Source organism: Crocuta crocuta, unplaced genomic scaffold, assembly GCF_008692635.1.
Source record: "Crocuta crocuta isolate KB4526 unplaced genomic scaffold, BGI_CrCroc_1.0 scaffold112, whole genome shotgun sequence".
NCBI classification, from domain to species: domain Eukaryota; kingdom Metazoa; phylum Chordata; class Mammalia; order Carnivora; family Hyaenidae; genus Crocuta; species Crocuta crocuta.
The window spans coordinates 4,528,505-4,552,018 of NW_027528818.1; the positions used below are offsets into that span (position 1 = coordinate 4,528,505).

Sequence of the window (23,514 nt, forward strand, 5' to 3'; positions counted from 1 at the left end):
AAACCACTAGAAGCTAAGCACAAAGCATGGAACAGATTCTCCCTCACAAGGAACAATCCCTGTGGACACCTTGATCTTGGACTTCTAGCCTCCAAAACTCTGAGACAATAAATTTCTGTTGATTAAGCCAAAAATAAAAGTAAACAGGGTTTGAATCCAACTGTGATTTGGGAGCAAAATAACAGAGTGGTAGGCAGGGCGGGATCATGAGGCAGGAGGACCTTCCAATGTAGTAAATGCACAGGAGCATTTGAAGTCAGGAACCCATCTGAATCATAAAGGTAGACACAGTGATTGTGCCCTCCAGGCAAAGATAGTAGGCCCAGGAGAGGAAGCTGAGGGAAGGGCGCTGAGGTGAGGAGACCTTTTCTGTCACATATGCATCTGTGGGAGCAGCGGGCCGCAGTGAAGGCACCAGAATGGCGTGGGAAGACGTGATGCAAGCCACCACCTGCTTATCAGAGACAGAAAGGTCCTATAATGATTAGGAAAAACATTTCACTGGCCACTTGACACATATCTGGGTGACTTTGAAATACTGTGATGTATCTCTCTTTCTCTCCTCACGTCTTCATGATGCCTCTGGATGAGTACCTTAAGAAAATAGCCCGTTGATGTCAGCAGGGTGGACTTCTCCATGTGTAGCGTGGACACCTCTCCCTCTGAGAACCCCCCAGACCCAGAAAGCTGTGGACAGGAAACCACAGTGGTAAGAACTGGGAGGAAGAGACACCTGGCCATAATTCTACTCATGCAGTTGAGAATGCTTGACCATCAGTCCCCAGAAATGTAGTTTTTAGAACTTAAAGGACATTAGATATAATGAATGTGAGAGAGAGAAATGCGAAGTGATTTTTTTTTCATGTAGACACAACCAGGTTGGTGATTTCAAGTCAGAGGAGTTTCCACAAGACCAGGCTGTCTCCACAGACAATATTGAGATACTGAGGAGACCTGACACACGGCAGGGTGCCAGCCCCATCTCTGTCACAGCAGTGAATGCGAGGACTCCTCACCTTTCTGCTACTTGAATTTTGGCCCTTTTTGGCATTAGAAGTAAGAACTCATTAAGTCCTTTAAAAAAATTTTTTTTTAACTTAGAGAGTGTGTGCATGCATAAGTGGGGAAGAGGGAGAGGAAGAGAGGGAGAGAGAGAGAGAATAAGAACCTTAAGCAGGATCCATGCTCAACACAGAGCCAGATGTGGGGCTTGATCCTATGTCCTGGGGTCATGACCTGAGCTGAAATCAAGAGTCAGATGCTCAACCAACTAAGCCACCTAGGCACTCTGATTGAGTCCTTTCTACTATGTAGTTTTAGATTCCTTACCTCAGGGGGCTTCACAGAGTATGCTAAGAATTCATCTTCATTCTACCGATCTAATAACATCCCAACTAGTAGCTTCTTTTTGAACTTTGAGGCAGGAGGGCTGGATGGCTGACAGACCCCTGATCCTGAATACCATTGTGCACTATGGGCAGTTTCTCCACCCCACCAGGAGGCTAAGGAGCCCTGTGTCCCTCATTTCCCAAATGTGCCACTTCTGCTACCTTTTACTAATTCTTACCTGCTTTTAGAAACCCCACAGGAAGGCAAAGCAAACCAGCAAGCAGTATTCCTGCCAGGGCTGTGGCAGCTGAGCCTGCCTTCTGGTGAGGCTCTGGCACATGGTCTTACTGTCTGATAGGACACCCCATCTCAGACACAGGTAATGGATCTGTGTCCTGAAAGCCACAGGACTCCCAGTGGATGGCGGTTATTTCAAATACAGGCAGATAAGATAAACTAAGTAAGGTTCTTGCTATTATTCACAAGCAGTATTGTCTTTGAGGTGAATCCAAGGAAACCAGACCTGTTTTGTTTGATTTGAGGCCTCGTAATGGCATTCAAACAAGTTTTCTTGCAAGAATTACCGTCCTCTGTGGATACCTTTTCCTATTATTTGCATACAATGGCCCATGTCCCTTTGATTTCATTTGCACATGTTCATGCTGAAGTTATGTTAATTTTTTAAAAATTTTTTTTAAAATTTCTGACAGAGAGAGAGAGAGAGCAGGGGAGGGTCAAAGAGAGAGAAGGAGACACAGAATCTGAAGCAAGCTCCAGGCTCTGAGCTGTCAGCACAGAGCATGACGCGAGGCTCGAACCCACGAACCGTGTGATCATGACCTGAGCCAAAGTCGGATACTTAACCGACTGAGCCACCCAGGAAACCCTAAAGTTATGTTAGAACAAGACAAATATTGAATATAAAACAAATTTGGATTTTACAGGGAGAGAAAAGGGGAAAGAGATACGCTGAGTGTCAGGCAGCAGAGGAAGGTCTACAGGCAAAGATGCTTCTGTCTCCCAAAGAAAAAGGACGTAAAATGGTCCCTGATGTGCTCTGTAGAAAGTGCAGAGCCCTAGGGGGGGCCAGAAATGCAAAGGGTACATTGTATCCATGGAGTATTTAGTGAAGTATTTAGCCTTGACTTTGCCTTTTTTAAAAAGACAATTCAGGTCCAGAAGCATCTTTGAGTCCCAGTTCTGCTCTTCATGGATGAAAATCCTGAGCTGGTAAAGCTGAAAATAGCATTACTAACTTGCCTACTTTTACTATAAGGGAAACTAAGGCCTATAATATGTAAGTAACCTGGCTGATATCACACAGTTAACTTAGCGACAAATAAGACTGAAAATCAGATCTTCTAACTTTCCAGCCATTGCCTTCTCCTCTACAACACCTTCCACAAAGAATAACCGTGATGTCTTAATGTCATGTTGTGTGTACACAAACAGCCTTAAGTCACTGCTCCATAAGGCCACTATGGCCAATAGAATAGTCTAATTCCCTATCCATTTTTCTAGATTTATGGATGGCGCTCCACATTATAGAAACTGGACCGGCTGTGCAAAGATTTCTGTCCTATCAACCAGGCCTGGAATGATCATTAGTATGCATTAGGGCAAGGGAGGAAGTGTCTGAGTCACCTGTGACCACGTGGGGTTCTGGACAGTTGGGACCAACTCTGTTTATGCTTACAGTGTCCTTCCTTCACCTAGAACATAAGAACAGTTAGTTATTTTTTTCCACTTGGTGGCAGTGATCATGATAATAATCTTGATTATAAAATACAGCAGTCAGGTAAAGGGGCAAACAGGATACAGAATTATCCAGTCAAATGAAATAGAAGAACATAAACTTGATCTTCATGCTCTGCTTTGGCATCCTTATTCCTAGTTTTATTTTGTTTTTTTATCATCTTCACTGCATTTCTGTGTATAACAGAGAGGGGAACATGAAGGAAGCATCTTATTTTTCTCAGTTTCTTAAATATTTAGGAGATAAGTACAAGTTATAACTGTAAGTATTAGGTTGAATTGGAGTCCGTCACTTACCATCTTTGTTGGCATCTATGGAGGACTTCCTTCTGTTAATTAAGAGTTCTGTATTTATTTTCCATAAAACTGTTTATCTTCACTGTTGTCAAGGAACCAGTTATCTTGGTAAATATTTTTTTTATGTCTGTTTCAGTCACATTGGTGGATATATATATCCAGTTACCAAGATGGTCCCACTCTTGACAGTCTTTAGTGAAGAGTATGATTTGGGTCTAGCTGGGCTAGAGAAAATCCATAGGAGCACCTTGGAAAAGAGAGAGGAAGCCCTTCTTGAAAGAGAAGACCTGTACTAATGTAAGGTGGCTCCTCAGTCTTCTATTAGCATCATCTCACTCTGCATTTCTGAGAACCACAAAGGAAAGCATCTGTTTTGTGATAGACTTCTGGTTCCAACCCCTCAAGTCTCTATTCAGGCTGCATTCAAGATTCAGTCTGAGCAGGGCCTAAAGTTTTCCCTCTCATTTATACTTGGTGCATTAAAAAAAAAACCAAAGACAGAGGAACCAAATACAAAAGCAACTGCTTTGTTTGAGCCATATTATTAAGAATGTTGATGTTTTACCCATTACCTCGTTAGTTTTGTCTTTTTGGAAATCTAATAATAATAGTTTGAAAGCTGTTGAAAGTGAGACAGTGTTTTCTTGAATTCAGAACTCAGTATTTGTGTGTGTGTGATTTTCATATCACTTAAGAAGAAACACAGATGTGCACATACTAACAAAGTTTGACTACGTGGAAGTGGTCATAGCATTTTTAAAACGTTATGGTGATTTTTCCATTATTTTGTTAATCTGTTTTATGAATCTAGCACTACATGGTTGCACAATTGTCATACATATCTCAGAAGGTGATTTTTCTGTGACCTCCAGGAATCAGGAGCATCCCATCCCCCACTGCTGGGACAGACTTTTATATCTTCCCTCAGTCTCTGCCCAAATGCCGTCCTTTTCCTCCTCAAAAGAAGTATATGTGTATTTTCTCTCAATGACATACAGAATGAGGCTTGACTCAGGGAACTCCACAGGAAAGAGAAAAGAAAAGGAATGTCATTATACCATTTCTCAGAATAATTACAGAAAACCTGTTTTCCTGCCTTTTGTGAAGCATTTCATATCTTGGGGCTTCCAGGGAGGAAGGACTCATAGACCTGATGTTTAAGAGGACCTGATTATTTTCTTTTATTACTCTCATTTCTCCATCTGTTAATTCTGCTACTTCGGGAATCCCATCTCCCAAATGACTTTATCCTCCACTGATCTCCTTTAACCTCATCAGCCCTCGGCCATCAGAATGCCAGAAGTGGAATTCATCTAATTCCTTAACCATTACCTCTTCTGTTAGCCATAATCTCTGATTCCTTAATGTCCACATACTTCACATTTCCTGAATAGACACTTTTCTTAAAAAAATAAAGGCAGCTTGCATTTCCTTTAAAAGGGCATGGAAATGGCTTTTTCTGGAAGAGAGAAAGGGGATGTTTTTTAAAGACACCTCATCTTTATTCAGATATAGCCAAAAATAAAGTTAAGTCCATGGCCAAAATTTAAAGTAGTCTTTGAACTTACCTTGTGTGCTCACATTTAAGAAAGGCATATTTCATTTGCTAAAGAATTGTTTTAGAGGTCTGGAGGAGAAGATGGCAGCAGAGTAGAAGGATCCTACGCTTGCCTCATCCCACAAATACCTATTTGATAAGATACTTATCAAATCATCCTGAATACCCCAGAAATCAATCTGAAGACTGGCAGGACAAACTTCACAACTAAAGGTAGAGAAAAAGCCACATTGAAGTAGGCATGAAGTGTGGAGACGTGGTTTGGGGGAGAAAGATTTTGGCCACCAGAGTAGGGAGGGAGCCATTGTCAAAGAGAAGGGTGAAAGACAGACTAACATACGGGGACACATGGAAAAACAAATCCCCATAGCAATTAGCCAGGAAAACAAGGCCCAAATTTCATGAGCTCTTGCAACCAGTGAGGCTTAAAGCCTGGAGATTTAAAGGTCAGCGGGCTCGGCTCTGGGAGAGCTTGGAGGACATTGGGGCTGCTATTGAAGAAAAGGCAGAGCAAACAGCCTGAGAACATACAGCATGGAAACTGATCTGAGGGGGGCCTGGGGCACAGAGCAGGGAGGTTAGCTCATCTTGGAGAAAGTCACAGAGAGGCAACGTTCAAGGAAAGAGCCCTCCAGGAAGAAAGGAATACTAGTGGGCAACATCGTCCCCCAGCATAAATAATGGTCACCTGCAGAAAGCAATACAGCCTAGACCCTGGCTATTGCTTACACCAAGCCCCACCCCACTGTGCACTGGTGGAACTGCTCTTCTCAATCACAATTGTCTCAGTCCCAATGCTTCAGGGCCCCTCCCCCAGAAGACTGGCCCAAACCCTGGCCAATACCATGACTCCTAAACTGGGAGTTGTGCAAGGCTTTCATTTCTATGGTGGTGATGACAAGTCTCATTTCAAAAGCAAACCAGAGCACACATCGTTAAAATGTGCCCCATTCAGGCCAGATACCAACACTGCACACAACAGGGAAAGAGAGCCTCTGCAGACAATTGGACCAAAGGATAAAGTGGCCAGGACACAACAGCCAAGTGCACACAGTACACATGGGAGACACTCTTGGAAGCGCCAGGCCCTAAGGAATGGGACATAACACTGCAGGGCACTACAGGACCTCTTCTTCATGAAGCCATTACCCTTAAGAATAGGAGACATAGCTGACTTTCCTAACACAGAGGAAAAGGCACAGAGACTTAGATAAAATAAGAAGACAGAGGAATTTGTCCCAAATGCAAGAATAGGACAAGGCCACAGCTAGAGATCTATGTGAAACGGATATAAGTGACATGCATGATAGAGAATTTAAAGCAATATCCTAAGGATATTGGACTTGAGAAAAAAGTGGAGGACAACAGTGAGACCATTAATACAGAGATAATAAATAACCTACCAGAGATAAAGGGCTCAATAAACAAAATGAGAAACATGCTTGATGGAGTGAACAGCAGGCTGGAAGAAGCAGAGGAATGAATTAATGGCCTAGAAGACAGAGTTTATGGAAAGTAATCAAGCTGAACAAAAGAAAAAAGAATTAGGCCAAATGAAAATAGATAACTCAATGACTCCCTGAAACATAATAGCATTCATATTATAGAAATACCATAAAAAGAAGAGAGAGAAAAGGGGGCAGAGAATTTATTTGAGGAAATAGTACCTGAAAACTTTCCTAATCCGGGGAAGGGGATATCCAAATCCAGGAAGCACAGAGAACTGCCAACAAAATCAGCAAAGGCAGATTCACACCAAGGCATATTGTTATTAAAATGCAAAATATAGTGGTAAAGAAAACATAATAAAAGCAGCAAGACAAAAGAAGACAGTCACATACAAAGGAAACCCTATAAGGTTATCAGGGTATTTTCCAGAAGAAACCTTCCAAGCCAGAGAGAAATGAGTGGAGTGATATATTCAAAGTGCTCAATGGGAAAAACTTGCAGCCAAGAATACTCTACCAAGTAAGGCCATCATTCAGAGTAGAAGGAAAGACAAAGAATTTCCCAAATAAAAACTAAAGGAGATTATGACCACGAAACCAGCCCTGCAGGAAATATTAAAAGGGGCTCATTGAGTGGAAAGGAAAGACCCATACAGACCATATAGAATTCAAAATGTACTAAAGACCTAAATGTGAAACTTGAAATCATAAAAATATTAGAATAAAGCATAGATAGTAACTTCTCTGATATCAGCCTTGCCAACTTTTTTCTAGATACGTCCCCTGAGGCAGGGGAAACAAAAAATAAAACCTACTGGGAACTACATTAAAGTAAAAAGCTTTTGCACACTGAAAGAAATAATCAATGAAACTAAAAAGCAATCTACAGAATGGGAGAAGATGTTTGCAAATGATATATTTGATAAAGGGTTAATATCAAAATTATGTAAAGAACTTATAAAACCTAACACCCATAAAACAATCCAACTTAAAAAATGAGCATAAGAGGGGTGTCTGGATGGCCTCAGTAGGTTAAGCATCCTTCTCTTGATTTCATCTCAGGTCATGATCTCACAGTCCATGAGGTCAAGCCCTGCTATTGGGCTCTGTGCTATTAGCACAGAGCCTGCTTGGGATTTTCTCTCTCTCCTTCTCTCTTTGCCCCTCTCCCATATGCATGAATGCTCTCTCTCAAAATAAATAAAAAACATTTTTAAAAAAAATGGCAGAAGAGGGGGGTGATAGGCATGAAGGAGGGCACTTGTTGGGATGAGCACTAGGTGTTATATGGAAACCAACTTGACAATAAACTATTTAAGAAAAAAATGGCAGAAAGATGAACAAATATTTCTTCAGAGAAGACATACAGATGGCCAACAGACACATGAAGAAATGCTCATCATCACTGATCATCCAGGAAATGCAAATTAAAATTACAATGAGATCATTACCTCACATCTGTCAGAATGGCTACAATCAAAAAGGCAGGAAACAACAGATGTTGGTGAGGATGTGGAGAAAAAGGAACCCTTCTGCACTGTTGGTGGGAATTCAGACTTGATGCAACCACTGTGGAAAACAGTCTGGAGGTTCTTCAATAAGTTAAAAATAGAACTATCCTACAATCTTAGTAATCATACCACTAGCATTTATCCAAATAATACAAAAGCACTAGTTCAAAAGGATACATGCACTGCTATGTTTATAGCATAGCATTATTTAAATAGCCAAGATACGGAAGCAGCACAAGTGTCCATCGAGGATAATGAAAATGTGGTGTGTATATATACAATGGAATATTACTCAGCCATATAAAAGGAAATCTTGCCATTTGCAATGACATGATGGAGCTAGAGAGTATTATATTAAGTGAAATAAATCAGTCAGAGAAAGACAAATACCATATAATTTCACTCATTTGTGGAGTTTAAAAAACAAAATAAATGAGCAAAGGAAAAAAGGAGAGATAGAGAGGGACAAAGCAAGTAACAGCCTCTTAACCATAAAGAACAAACTGATGGTTACCAGAGGGGTGGTGAGTGGGGGATGGGTGCAATAGGTGATGGGGATTAAGAGGTGCACTTGTGATGAGCACTGGGTGATTAAAATAAAAACTTTTTTAAAAAACAACATTCCNCCTGCTCACGCTGTCTCTCTCTCTCTCTCTCCTAGAAATAAATAAAACATTAAAAAAAAAAAATTAAAAAAAAAAAAAAACAACATTCCTTTTGGGTTGTGTCAAAAGAAGTAACTATTATATAATGAAGTAACAGACTATAAGAGACAGTTAAGATGGAAAAAAAATTAATATTGTGTGTGTAAATCAGCAAAAGCTACATTATAGGCTTTCTAATAAAAGGACATGGCTGGCTTTGTATTTTTATAGATATCCTTCTTCAGAACTATATAAAGTGTCTCAGAAATTATTTTAGGCACTTGTAATGAACCATTTCATCTCTTTCTTAAAGCAGTAATATTATACTATACTTATGAAGGTTGCTCTCCCACTGGATTGGTACTTTTAAAAATAGATTATAAATTCCATGAGAATAGAGGTTATGCCCTATATTTCACCATTTTTTCCCTTGTAATCTCATCACACAGAATTATGCATAAGGGGCACCTGGGTGGCTCAGTCGGTTAAGCGCTGGACTTCTGCTCAGGTCATGATCTCGTGGTTCATGGTTTTGAGCCCCATATTGGGCTCTGTGCTGACAGCCTGGTGCCTGAAGCCTGCTTCAGATTCTGTGTCTCCCTCTTTCTCTTCCCGTTCCCCACTCATTTTCTCTCTCTCTCTCTCTCTCAAGAACAAATAAACATTAAAATTTTTTTTAAAAAAAGAATTATGCATNTCCGTTCCCCACTCATTTTCTCTCTCTCTCTCTCTCTCTCTCTCAAGAACAAATAAACATTAAAATTTTTTTAAAAAAAGAATTATGCATAGAAAACAGTATGCTCGGTATAGTACATAAAACCTCATTGCAGATCAACAACTGATTGTGATGCTCAGGAACGCTAACTCTGAAACCCAGTTAAACCAAATGTTATTCCCATCAAAAACAATTCCATCCTCTTCAATAGCAGACTTCTACTATGAAAAAATTGTACTCAGTTATGTTTTGAATTTCAACAATTTATGAAAAAGTTTTAAAGGAATTGCTTTAAATAAAATTGAGTTTTGAAAAAAATTCTGGTTCCTTTGAGTATAATCTGGGACTGTTGTTTGAAAATGATACTTGCCACTTAATTGGTATGCTTAGCCTTTGAAAATAAAAAATAGTCGATGTGATCCTGTTGGGGCCAGATATTATGTAATACGCATTAGCACAATTGCAAAAATATCTGAGCTCCTGAATGAAAAACAATCAGCCTTTGTTTATTTGGGTCCAGATTTCTTATTCTAAATGTAATATCCTACAGGTTCGTTACACTCACTCCTAGTAACTGGTAGCCTTTTCTCAATTCCTTTCAATTCCCACTGCAGGCTTCTTCAGTGAAAAGCAGCTCTTGGTTGAGACTGACTGGTTTTGCCAAAGCCAGGACCACAACTTTGCTTACCCTGCCACGTATATTGCTTATAGTTTGTTCATTAATTTTCTTGTTAACCGGCTAAATTTCACAGATGGTTTCTCATCCTTTAAAAAAACATTCTTGTAGTTTAAGATTTTAATTCACCCATCGAATATTTATGGAGTTTCCACTAGATTATAAGCTAGAAAGAGCAGGAATTTGTGTGTTTTTTAACTACCCACTTTTTGAGATTTGTAATTTTTTAAAGTATTCCCTATCCCTGTAACAGGGCTCAAACTCACAACCCCAACATCAAGAGTCACATGACCTACGAACTGAGCCAGCCAGGTGCCTCCTTTCACTACCATTGTTTCCAAAACCCAGAGCTGTGCCTGGGACAAAGTCATAATCCAGAATACATGTGGAATGATTGTCAGTTATCAAAGGCAGTTTTATTCTAGGTTCTGGGACACGGTGGGAAGCAAAAATGAACAGTCTTGGCCTCAAGGAGTTTACATGAGAGAAATGTAACAGGGATAGGTCATAAAAGCAAATGTCACATTGCAAATGTTATGACAGTGTTATGAACCAAAGGGAACAGGTTCCATAAGGTATAGACCAGAAGGACCTTCTGTCTTGGAAGCTACGGAGGAAGAGCTTCCCAAAGAAGTTGCCTGAGTTAAGATCAAAGGATTATAGATCAGAGACTTAGAGGAGGAAGAGAGGACAGTTCCTTCGTGTTTAGTTTCATCTCAGTATTTTCCCCTTTCACTCAGTGTGCCCCCCACCATGTTATTTATCATTATAAACTCTCCTTGTTTTTCCTGCTACCTTAGATTAGTAACTACTCTCAGACTTCTGCATAAATATCGAGTGTATGTAGGTCTCCTTTTAGGTAACAACTAAATTTACTTTTCTGTTAAAAATGCTGGTAATTATTTCAGAAACTAAGGACAAAACATAAAAGAGAAAATGAATCAACAAGGAGGACACCTCTCTTCTACTTATTTACTGCTGTGTGCTTGAGGAAGTACCATATTGATAAATACTCAATAGATTTTGGTTGGTTAGTCGCTTGGCTGGCTGGCTAAAGAGCTGGTTGACTGATTAGCTGGCTGGCCAGATGTTGGTTGGCTGTTAGCTGATTGGTAGGTTGGCTGGTTAGGTAGCTTGTTAGGTATTGGTTGGATGGCTGGTTGGCCAAATGTCAGTTGATTGGCAGGCTGTCTGATTGGTTAGCTGGCTGGCTGGTTGGGTGGATGTTGGTTGGTAGACCAATGGGCTGGTTTGTTGATTAGGTGGTTTAGTGAGTAATAAGAGTGGTAGTTTACCTTTGGTTTTAAAGTCAAACTTAATTCAAATTCTGACTGACCTTTCATTGACTATGATAAACAATTTACTCAAGCTCTGTAAGTCTCGGTTCTTTCCATAAAATACTATATTTTTCATAGGGTTATTGTAAGAGTGAAGGTGATATTACATGTAAAGCTTTAGTATGTTACCTAGAACATGTTAACTGTTCACTAATATATGTTCACAACTTTAAAGAAAAGAAAGAAGCTTGAGTGTTATTTCCAAAAAGAAAAAATATTAGTGAAAGCAAGTAATTATTCTTTTTAAATGTCTTATTTATCATAGTCCTTCAAATAATGTTTCACTGCTGCAAATACACATCTATTACTGGATAGTAGTACACATACCTAAGAAGGAGATGCTACATGTAGAAAACTCACATGCACACAAGCAAATCTGCTTGACAGATTGAAACTTAATTCTCTCACCACCCACTCCCTCTCCTTCTCCCCTTCTTTCTCATTGCACTATCATTGCCTTATTGCAGGGCTTACTAGGATAGAACTTTCCCTAACAAAAAAAGAAAAAAGGAGTCATAATATATTATTTGCCATGAGTTATGGTGTTTGCTTTATATTATTTAAGCTGAACATGTATGTTTTATGCATTTTCCTATATGCATACCCACTCCTACACACAGAGGAGGTGAAGCTGGCATGTAAGAATGTGATGGAATAGGATAGTACAGATGAGATATACATCTAGGCTAGGTCTCTATAAGCAAAGAAAATTCCTTAAAATTCCAAATTGAAAGAAATACACAAACAATAAATCCAGATTGTGCAAAGGAGATGAAGTTTATTCCAGCTACTCCAGATCGGCTACCTCCTTGTCACAAGTTAAATGTCTAGAGTGGCAAATTACTGAAGTGTGTGTCTACTAGTCTGCACAACTGTAACCCATGCTGGAGTCCCTGTAGTGCGGGATTTTCCCATGTCACGTGCCACTTGGTTACCATTGCCCATGAAGAGGTTCTCATAATGGCAGAGCTCTTTAATAGACCTCAGTTACCAGCACCAGTTTGCACCGAGAAGACTGAACCATCTCTCCCAGCCATTGTCATTAACACTCACGCCACCTGTGCATGATTTCAGAGATAGCTGCCCCGGTTTAGTAAATGCCACCAGAAACAAAATCAAGAATTACAAATCTTTATTACTCACAAGCAGCTTTTGGTTTTTCAGCGCCGACTGGGAGATGCAGCAAAGAAAGCGATCAGCAAGCTCCAGGTCAGAACCATCAAGAAGGGTGACAAGGTAACATCCTCTTTTCTATTTGGTGAGGGGCTATAGAAAACGTTCCTGACTTTTCTGGCAGCCAGGGTAGAGGAGAGGGAAGGGTTGGAAAAGAGGAATACAGACAATAACTTCTAAGTCTGTTATTAAACCCAGCTTTATTAAATATAATTTAAAGCAGTTTATAAAATACATGCAATAGAACAACAAAGTAGTTGGACAGAAAATACAAGAAATTGAAAAGTATGGGAAAAATAGATGGAGGTAGGATGAAACCTGTACACAAATATATTACCTGAAATGTGTAACAGAAATGGAGCCCAAATTTAGATTGGGACTTTCTAGCAGCCAGTACAAAGAAGGAAAAACTATTCAAGCCATATCTAATTACCTTATCCTGGTGTCCCACAAGGTAAAAACCAAGTGGTTGTTCCTGGTGTTCCAAAAAATCCTTGTCCATAAATCCTTGCAAGGAGGACAGTGTTATATGATGAGGGATGTCTTCCACTGATGTCTGCAGTGAATACAGAAATCATATTCAGTCCTTCTGAAATCTAACATCTAGAACCCGAAAGTCATTGCAGCAGCCCCTCTTGCTGTAGAATGATGACATAAAGCCAAGAGGAAAGCATATATGTTTTTAATTCACATATAAGTAACATACAGTGTTATATAGTAGTTTCAGATATGTGACATAATGACCCAACAGTTCTATACATTTCTCAGTGCTCATCAAGATAAGTGTACTCCTAATCACCCTTATCTATTTCACCCATCCGCTTACCCACTTCCCCACTGGCAACCACCAGTTTGTTCTCTGTATTTAAGAGTTTGGGTTTTGTTTGTTTGTTTCCTTTTTTTCTTTGTTCATTTATTTCTTAAATTCCATATATGAGTAAAATCATATAGTATTTGTCTTTCTCTGACTGACTTATTTCACTTACCACTATATTCTCTAGATCCATCCATGCTATCACAAATGGCAAAATTTCATTCTTTTTTCTGAGTATTGTTCCATTGTGTGTGTGTATATATATGTGTGTGATTGTGTGTGTGCACACCCATATATATGTGTGTATATATGTGTGTGTACATATGTATATACATATATATATGGCACATCTTCTTTATCCACTCATCTGTCAATGGACACTTCGATTGCTTCCATATCCTGGCTATTATAAATAATGCTGTAATAACTATATCAAAAGCAGAAGCATATCTTGAGGAGGAACAATAAAACAGTCCAGTCCAGGCCCTAAAGGTCCCTCTTCTCCCCAGACAAAATTGTAGAGCAGTGGATTAGTACACATATTTGGGGCTCCTTAGGGCATTGTAAGGGATTCCCAGCTCTACATATATACCATGTATCATCTCCAGTCTGAATAATTGATTTGTCTCACTGCATGCTGCTGTTTTTTGACTATATAAAGATGCTATTGAGCTTAATAAGATGAAATTTATTTAATTCATTACTAAATTTAAAGTATATTTTTTCATCACTTTTTCTCCTCAAACAGAACATAAAAGAGCAGGGACCACCACATAAGCAGTATAGGGTATTGAAAGAGATTTATATACTCGAATAAAAAGTTCAAACCATTATTCTAGAGTTGTAGACATAAGATTCCCAAGGACGCAATAGATTAAATATTGTTCAGACAGTTCTCCATAAACAGTATTTCTCATCCTTGAGATTTTGATGACACCTCTAATTATAATAAATAGCATTCTTAGTAATGGTATTTTTAAAACTTTCTTTCTCACAATTATAATAAATAGCATTATTAGTAACGATGCATTAAAAAACTGTTCCCTCACAAAAGCCCTTGCAAGAGATTGGAAGAATGGAAACTGAGCCGATATACAGCCACTTATTGATTAAGAAAACGGCAGCTGGCCTGTTGAAAGCCTTGCTCCGGGCATGCTCTTCTTGCTTATTTGGGTATTTCCACAAGAGCTGAAGCTACACAGGTAAGCTCATCTGTATTTTCTCTGTTGCAGGAAACAGAGCCCGATTTTGATAACTGTGCAGTGTGCATTGAAGGGTACAAGCCCAATGACGTCGTGCGGATCTTGCCCTGCCGGTGAGTCTCTGAGCTGCCTGCTTCCGAAGGGGGTGTGGGTGCGGAGTGTCTGCTGGCCTCGCTGGCTCCGGCCTAGCCCACAGTCAGCCTGCCCAACTGTTTTCCAGGTTTAAGTATCAAACAACCAAAAAGCTTGTAATTTTTATGTGACCTTTCCCCTTGAAAACACTTTTTCTTGTGAAATAATTATTTTTCTGGTCTTCGTTGCACTGAAGGATGAGTACTCCTGTGCATTAGAGCCTCGTGATACAGAATTTGATGGTGTGGCTCCAAGTATGAGTTTTCTATGACAAGAAAACTGTGATATTTAGAATCAGTTCCCACTTTTACAAGTGCTGTTTTAATTTAACTAGTAAACTCTTAAAAATATGCTGGGAATACTCATGAAGGGATCAACAGCCAGAATATGGTCAGGAGTGCCTGGGAAGCCAAAGGCAAATTCCATTTCCCTTGTTGTGGTTTTTTCTTTTGTTTTGATCTTTGGTTTTACCAGCAGGAAGGATATGTGACAGTCACCCCAAAACTTCCAGAATTTGGGAGGGGATGCCAACATGTCTAGTTGGAAGAACTCTCCAAGTGATTTCTTGTATAACCCTCATCCTTCTCCCTAATTGAAATTCACTGTTGAGGTATTTGAATTTTTTATATGGTTAAAATTAAATAAGTTTAACTACTTCAATAAAATCAAATACTTTAAAGTTGCATAAAAGCTATCTTTCTATAATTCCACATCTTTTTTAGTGTTGTTATTGCATCTGTGAAGTATCCTAGAAATAAGAAATTTTCCCTTGAGGAAATGTTCTTCACTTAGAAAGATTAGCTTTAATCTGTAATGTGATCAGGATTCTGACTATGAGTCCTATAATTCATGAAGTGGAAAACAAAGGGGTACGTCCTGGCCAGCAGCAATGGTCTATCCTGACTTTAGCCTGCCATGCCCAATACATATGCTTGATTAGGAACAAATTTTTTTCAAGATTCCTTAGTTTTGAAAAGAGCCATCAAGGGGCACCTGGGTGGCTCAGTTGGTTAAGCATCTGACTTCAGCTCAGGTCATGATCTCACAGTTCGAGCCCCACATCAGGCTCTGTGCTGACGGCTAGCTCAGAGCCTGGAGCCTGTTTCAGATTCTGTATCTCCCTCTCTCTCTGACCCTCCCCTGCTCATGCTGTTTCTCTTTTTCTCTCAGAAATAAATAAAACTTTTTTTTAATTTAAAAAAATGAAAGATTAGATTTAAAAATTCTTATGAGTATGTAAGTAACTAAAGTAGATAAAATACACAAAGATATAAATCGGCATCTTTAAGAACTATTTTTTAGAAATACAAAAGAAATAAAATATGTCTGGAAAGGAATTAGCCTAATAATCCTAAGATGACAAAGAATGTCCAAAAAAGGACAGGATATGCAAATATGCAGAAACTCCCAAGGAGAGTGGCTTTGTCTTGAAATGCTTTTAGGCACATTGATTGATCCTCAGGAGAGGGCCTGGGGAAAGTGCCCTGTGCTGGCTGTGGCCAGAGCCTTCCCTGGGGCTTCACTTTCCTTAGTGTGTAGATGCTTGACTGTCTTTATGACAAAATCAAAAATTGGGACACATGAAGACTCAGTGGGTTTCTTCCTTTGAGGGAATATATCAATTCTCTCTTTAGACATTACACTTGGTATTTACTTGGTGACTTCGAGAAACACTGGCAAAGAATGGCAGGAGGTTTGTGAGCTACAGAGAGCCTCGCGGGGCAGCATCTTTTGTCTCTGCAATATTTTACTAAGGGTTTTATAAATCCTCATAGTTAGAAGCGAGGAACGTGCTTTGCTTCTGCTTGGAGCATGTTCAGTGCTCTATGAGGGTACTACTAATAAAAAATAACAAAGCAAATTTAAGTTAAATTGCAACTTTTTCTTGAGAATGTAAATGTAATGAATAAAACCTGTTTTAAAAACTATATATAGCATTACTTGAGCTCTGTAATCCATATTGTATGAACTAACTTTGTCATTTAGAGCTCTGTCATGAGTGTATTCCATGTTCCTACACAGAACTAACTAGAAGCTGCGTAATATCCAAACCATAGATGTGCCACGATTCAATTTACCATGCCACTGTTGTGGAACATTTGGCTGATTTCAGTTCTTTTTTTTTTTNTCGAACCCACGAACCGCGAGATCAGGACCTAAGCGAAAGTCGGACGCTTAACCGACTAAGCCACCCAGGCGCCCCTGATTTCAGTTCTTAATTATGACAAATTACTTTGCTTTAGAAGTGTTTAGATTGTCATCATGTACTATTCCAGATCTATCTCTGACCGTATAATTTTGGAAATACTAACCAAAGAAATAGTGTTTTATTTATTTCTAAGAATAAATAAATAAAACTTTAGGAACTCCAGTTATATTTATACTAGCCCTTGCCCTAGGCCAGTTCAGTTTGGCCTGAAACTCTTTATTTTTACATTATTATTTGGTTCTCAGCTCATTCCTTGATTCTTTCTGCTTCGAGCTTCCTAGTGTCCATCTGCTTTTATTTCCTTATTGTGGGCCCTACTTTAAATAACAAAATACATTGAGACTTACCAGGCACAGGTTGGAGTTATTTATTGTTTGATCTTAGATGAGCCATATATATTTATTCTTTGAAGAGCTCATCCATTTTTTCCTTGCTGACTTTAAAATAGAAATATTTTGATGCCTGTTGCTTGTTTCTGCCAGACAGTCTGCACTAATGGATGTTATCAAACAAATGCACTGGCATTTGCTTTTTGCTACATAATTTCCTCTGGGGTATGATTAAGCCCTCGCTCCTATGAACTTTATAGACTCACTTTCTCATTATTTCCAGGCTGACTCACTCACAGAATTTTTTGCATCCCCTCAGAGTATAAACAGTTTTAAAAAAATGATCCAGATTTTGTCTTCCTTCTTTTATACTCTTTTCTGTGGCCTCCTAGCCTGACACGCCGGGTCCATCACTTCTCTATTGTGGTCACTTAGGGTATCTTTCCAAATCACTCCAGGATATTCTCGTACCATGATTTTTTTCAGAGTCATTCTCTTATTTGTGTCTTTTGGATACCCTTGCACAAATTAGGATGAATTAATAAGTGATCTCCCTTCTTTATTTGTAGTCATGGCAAGTACTGAAGTTAAGTCATGCACACATGCACTCACCATTTTCCCTCTCGCTCTTTCTCCCCCAGAGGGCTTTCCCCAGCACACCCGCAGAGGAGGCTGCCTCCCCCCGCCCCGTGGGGTCAGCCAGGCAAACACATCAGGGTCAGACAGGTCCAACTGTTATGGTTTGGGTTTGATCCTAATACACCACTAGGGTATTTTCCAAAGAACTTTGGTTTTGCGTAAGGCATATATATACTGAAATCTACATTATAGTGTACTTTAGGGGTGGTTTTGGCGAGTCAGGTTCTTACTTGTGATTATGATTTTTAGCTACAGAAGATATTTTATTGAAGCATTTAATTGAAATGCTATTGTCTTCTCTTGTCCAGAGAATAAGTTGTGCTCTCAGATTCTTCCATGGCTTTTATCCTATGGTGTTCCTACTTTTTTTTTTTAATGTTTTTTTTTAAATTTTTTTTATTTCTAGGAGAGAGAGAGAGACAGCGTGAGCAGGGGAGGGTCAGAGAGAGAGGGAGATACAGACTCTGAAATAGGCTCCAGGCTCTGAGCTGGCAGTCAGCACAGAGCCCGATGCGGGGCTCGAACCCACGAACCGCGAGNGGTGTTCCTACTTTTTTTTTTAAATTTTTTTTTAAATTTTTTTTATTTCTAGGAGAGAGAGAGAGACAGCGTGAGCAGGGGAGGGTCAGAGAGAGAGGGAGATACAGACTCTGAAATAGGCTCCAGGCTCTGAGCTGGCAGTCAGCACAGAGCCCGACGCGGGGCTCGAACCCACGAACCGCGAGGTCATGACCTAAGCGAAAGTCGGACGCTTAACCGACTAAGCCACCCAGGTGCCCCCAGGTGTTCCTACTTTTCTTCAGTAGTTATCCATTTCAGTCTATTTAGCTACCCAGTTTCACACACTCCTACTCAAAAAGAATCCGACCTCCTTTGGNGAATCCTTTCTCTAGGTGCCTGTAAAATTCTTTTCCTTTCCCTGATGGATCCCTACAGCATTATTGTTAATTTCGGAAGATATTAGTTTCTACTACTATCTTTGGCTTTGGGAACTCTCCTATGATGTAGAAGAGTTTCTAAAGGTCCTAAATGCTTCATCTGAAACAACAGACATTTATTTTGTAGCAACAGTGTGCCGGGAATGGTGTGGAGTAACAGAGTTGAAGACTCTGGCATGATCTCTGCCCTGAAGGAAATCAGTCTAGTGTGGAGGAAAGAGATAGGAATTGAAATAAGCAATCACAATTCAGAGTGATGGGTACAACAATAGCAAAATGGATTTTAAAAAGTTGGAGGAAGCAATGCTAGGCACCAGAAAGGCTCCACAGAAAAAAAGTACATCTTCACATTTTCTAACAATGGTTTGCCTTGTCTATTACATCTTCATTATAGTGAATTGGTATAATGGATAAATATTTAATTATCTACCCAACTCCCGCATGCAGTAACAGCGGCTAATATTTTTGTATATCTCCTTGCTTTTATTTGCTATGCCTATATTTTTAAGTTTGAGACACTACTGTCAACATCGTTTATCATCCTGCTCATTTCACTTAATATTCTAAGAACATGTTAGAAATGGTTCTAGATTCTTAGGGGCTCATTTTGACTTTTCTTTGGCCTCTAACTCTGTAGGCAGAAGCTGATCAAAGTCTAAATTAAATAAACCAACCACAGCCCCTGGTACGTTGGTGCTTATTTAGAACCTGGAGAATCCAGATCTTTTCACAAGCCAGTTAGAATTTTCTCCTGAGGTTAAACAGGAAGGTTTCCTGACTCCCTTTAGCTTATTTCTTAATAATTTTTTGATGAGCTGTTCGCATCTCACCATCCCACCCCACTTCAAGAAAAGAGACAAAAGCAGTCTCTTTCATATACAGATGATATCGGTGGGTTATGTAGAAGTGGCCCATAGAGGCAGCATGCCCTGTGGCTTCCTGTTGTCATAGTTGGGTTACAGATAAAATCCTCTCAAACTAAATTATCATCTTTGGTAGATATGCCCCCACTTTTACCTTGCTCATAAACAGAGTTCCCAACAAATTCCCTCATATAGTCACATTCTGTAAACAGTGTTTCTTGGAGGACACCGTAGGAGGCAGTCACTACTACCTGTACTTTTACTGAGGTCTTTGATTTTTATATTTTAGAGCAGGGGGTAGTGGTTGGATAAAGAAAGCAACTTAGTTGTAACACCAATCCCAAAATAGTTTGGTTGGGAAATGTTGCACTTAGATTCTTTAGTGTTGAAGCTCCAAGCCAGCTTCCTGTGTTTGAAGGGGAGCAGTGGGCAGGGCTGCCCTGAGCATCCCCTGAGTCAAGGTCACTGAGTGGTCTGCGGGTCCATGGATGGTCCGGGCTCCTCGTTCTTCATAACAGCATGTCATTTTTGTCCTGAGCAGGGTTACCTCTTACATCAGGTAATTCTGGAATGGGTGGGGGAATAAAATATACATAACATAAAGTTGACCTTTCTAACCGTTTTTAAGTTTATAACTCAGTGGGATTAAGTACATTCACATTGTTGTATGACCGCCACTACTGTCCTTTTCCAGAACTTCATTTTCTCAAAAGAAAACTCCGTAACCATTAAACATTAACTCCCCATTCCCCTGGTCTGGAGGTGTGTGTGTGCGTGTGTGTGTATGTGTGTGTGTGTTGTATTATTAATTTAACCTCAACTTTTATTAGAAAGAAAACGTCAATAACGAAACCTAGATTTTGATGTAAGCATCTAATTTCATTTATTTATTTATTTATTTTTCCTTAAATAGTTTATTGTCAAGTTGGTTTCCATANTCTAATTTCATCTAAAGTTGACCCACTAAAAATTGGTTTTTACACATTCACTTTAAAATGTAACAAAGAATGATAATTATTATCACGATTGTCACCATTCTAATTCTTGTTACTATTACTATAAACCTAATATGAATTACCGTTATTATGATTAGGACTACAGGTGCCGTTACTGTTCCTAACACCATCACCACCATCCATTCTTTCCTGGCTTTCTGAAGTGGCTTTCTCACCAATCTTCCCACTTCGACTCCTGCCCCTGAATTATTCATGCTGATGAGTCTATTTTTAATTATCCAGCTAGATTAGCTAGACTCTAGGTACTTTTTTAGCAAGTACAACTTTAAACTCATTAAGTGTATCAAAAGTGTGATTTTTAAAAAGGCTATTCTTTGGGAAGATTTATTGAAATACAGGTGAGCTCTTCTGTTTCCCTGAAATGTACATCTGTATCTGGGTTCACAGAAAACCAGAAATCCTGCTCTATGACATAGTCGCTCCTTCCAGAAGAACGGAATTGGCTGGTGCCATGACCAGCACTTTTATCAGGGATTGCTGTTAGAAGCAATCTTCAGAACCTTGCCATTGTGCCTCTTGTTAGGATTTTATTCTGTGACTTCTTCACAGGACTTTGCCAAAGCAGTTCATGTACAGAATCACCACACTTCTTCCAAGCAAGGGAATGTTTTTTATATTGTGGGTAATGAATGATGATACCATCCTGATTTTCTGTTTGTCAGTAGACCGCTAAGAGCCAAATTTGTGGCCCATGCATAGCCAAAAGGGATTAATTTAAGCTTTATCTTTGACTATTTTATGTCTCTACTCTTGTTTTAATTTCTTCTTTTAAATTTATGGCACCTTTTGAATATCTGCATCTCCTAAGTCACTTTAAGTCGTTTCTAGGATAAACATTTTCCATGTTTGTAAAACTGTATCACCATCATTTTCAATTAATAGATGATATCTCATATGTTATCATTTATCTGACTGTTTTGGGACATTTAAGCTGTCCCCCTACATGTACACATTTTTTGCTATAATAAATAACACTGTTATAAATAGTTATGTGTGTAGACCTTAGTTGATATTCCCGATTATTTCCTTGTTTCTGAGGTTATGAATTCAAATTACCTAATTGTTTTCCACGAAGCTTTACTGAAGGAGTTTTCCAGTCAGAGATAAGAATGTCTCAAGCGAAGGTAACTGATTGTAACCTGTAATTGACAGATTATATATAGTGCAGGAGTCGGGGATAATGGTGGAGAGCTGGACAGGCCCTGATCATTTGGACCTGAAAGCCAATCTGGATTATAGCCAGGAGCTGAAGGGCTTCCTGGGTTCAGCTTTTGCTGTTTACATAGCATGCTGGCACCATGTGGAATATAGCTCAGAGGGATCTGACAGGAGTCTGGGGACCGGTTAATAGACTATTGCAAATCAAAGTAGAAAATGCTGGAGGCCCGAACTGGAGTGTCGGCACTGGGGATGTAGAGAGATGGATCTAGTCAGGAGAGATTCAGGAAGTAAACCCAACATGTGACAGCATTTGCAACAGTTGAAAATGGCCACCCATACCAGCTGGTGATGGGTAGATACATCTGTATTTGTTTATATTTAAAACATGCACATATCTTTGCATTCTGATTCTGAATAATAGAAAGAAGTCATGCAGGTAGCACACTGTTGCTCAAAAACCATACCGGAAGAGACAGATTTCAGGCACTGAAACAGATTTTATCACAAAACAAACAAACACCTTGAGAACCAGCTTTGGCTCATCTAGGTAAAGTTCCATTTTGGAAAGATGATTGTTGAATTCTGGGTGGTAAAATATGCCACACTTCCTCTTCTTTCCATTTTAGGAATGAGACTACTTGGGGACATAGAATATATCATTCTTCCATTTTTCTTTGAAACTTAAGTCTACATTTTTACAAAGATCAGAACATGAGTAACAGCATTTCTTTTGAAAGAAATGAAATGGAGATTTAAACACAATAAGATGTCAAACTATAAATCAAAAACCGGATAAATGGTTACTGTTAGAGTATGGAACAAATTTATAGTGAAGGACAAATGAAACTTATATTTGCAAATTGATATCCTAACTTACAAAGGAATTTCTGGTGACATTTCAGTATCTAAGTCAGATAGATCCTAAAAGGGTGAGGCTTGGAGATTTGGAAAAGGAATGCTATTGAGGGTGGTTGAAAAGTCAAAGCTGACATTTGTTTTACTAGTTTTGATGAGTTCTTTGAAAGACCTGTTACATATGTCTACAATTGGCAAGATGATCCTACATCAACTCTGTCCATCTAACCAATCAAACAGCCAGCTGCTTTCCTTTCTCAGCTCGTGTAACTGACATATTTTTAACATGGACCTAATTATTGACTCCTCAAACACTATAATCTATTAACTCCTGTGCCCTAGGACAGGTGACATTTTCTTCTGCCAGAGAAGCAGCTCTGGGAGACATCTAGTATAAAGTACGTGGCTAACAGTAGAGGGATCCGTTTGTAAAGCTGTCTGGAAAAGCATGTATCCTAAGGCTTAGAGAATGACTTGCAGTCTCCTTAAAATCAAATTAGTGAGATGCACTGAGCTAATGGAGGTATAAGCACAGTGCCTACACCAAAGTGCCTACTAACAGTGGCTTCCATCCAGTGGGAAACTGTTCACTATGTCTCGGAGAATATCCTTGTTTTCACTGGATGCTTCCAACCAAATCTACCTGGGCAGTTCATAGCCTCCCCTGCCTCTCCTGAAACTCTGATGTGAGATCCAGGTCGTGGATGACAACCCAGGGCAATACCACAGTTCAACCCCGATAATCATTGATGAACTTGTCTTCTTAGGGGGCACAGGGTCTCTCATTCACTCTCCCTGCAAGACTTTACATGATCATAATAAACAGCATAACATAAAAAATAGTTCTAATCGCCTATAAAAAATGAACATCATTTTAATATTTGAAAACTTTAAAAATCACAATCAAGTTTTA

At 39.3% G+C, this 23,514-nt stretch overlaps 1 protein-coding gene across 1 annotated transcript in view; it reads left to right on the forward strand.

Moving 5' to 3' along the window:
- RNF150 (ring finger protein 150) overlaps positions 1–23,514 on the forward strand; it is a 251,746-nt gene that overhangs the window by 164,982 nt on the left and 63,250 nt on the right. The window contains exons 3-4 of the mRNA XM_077755891.1: positions 12,435–12,506; positions 14,490–14,572. Of these exons, the coding sequence (XP_077612017.1) occupies positions 12,435–12,506; positions 14,490–14,572 (155 nt within the window). The remainder of the gene's footprint in view (positions 1–12,434; positions 12,507–14,489; positions 14,573–23,514) is intronic.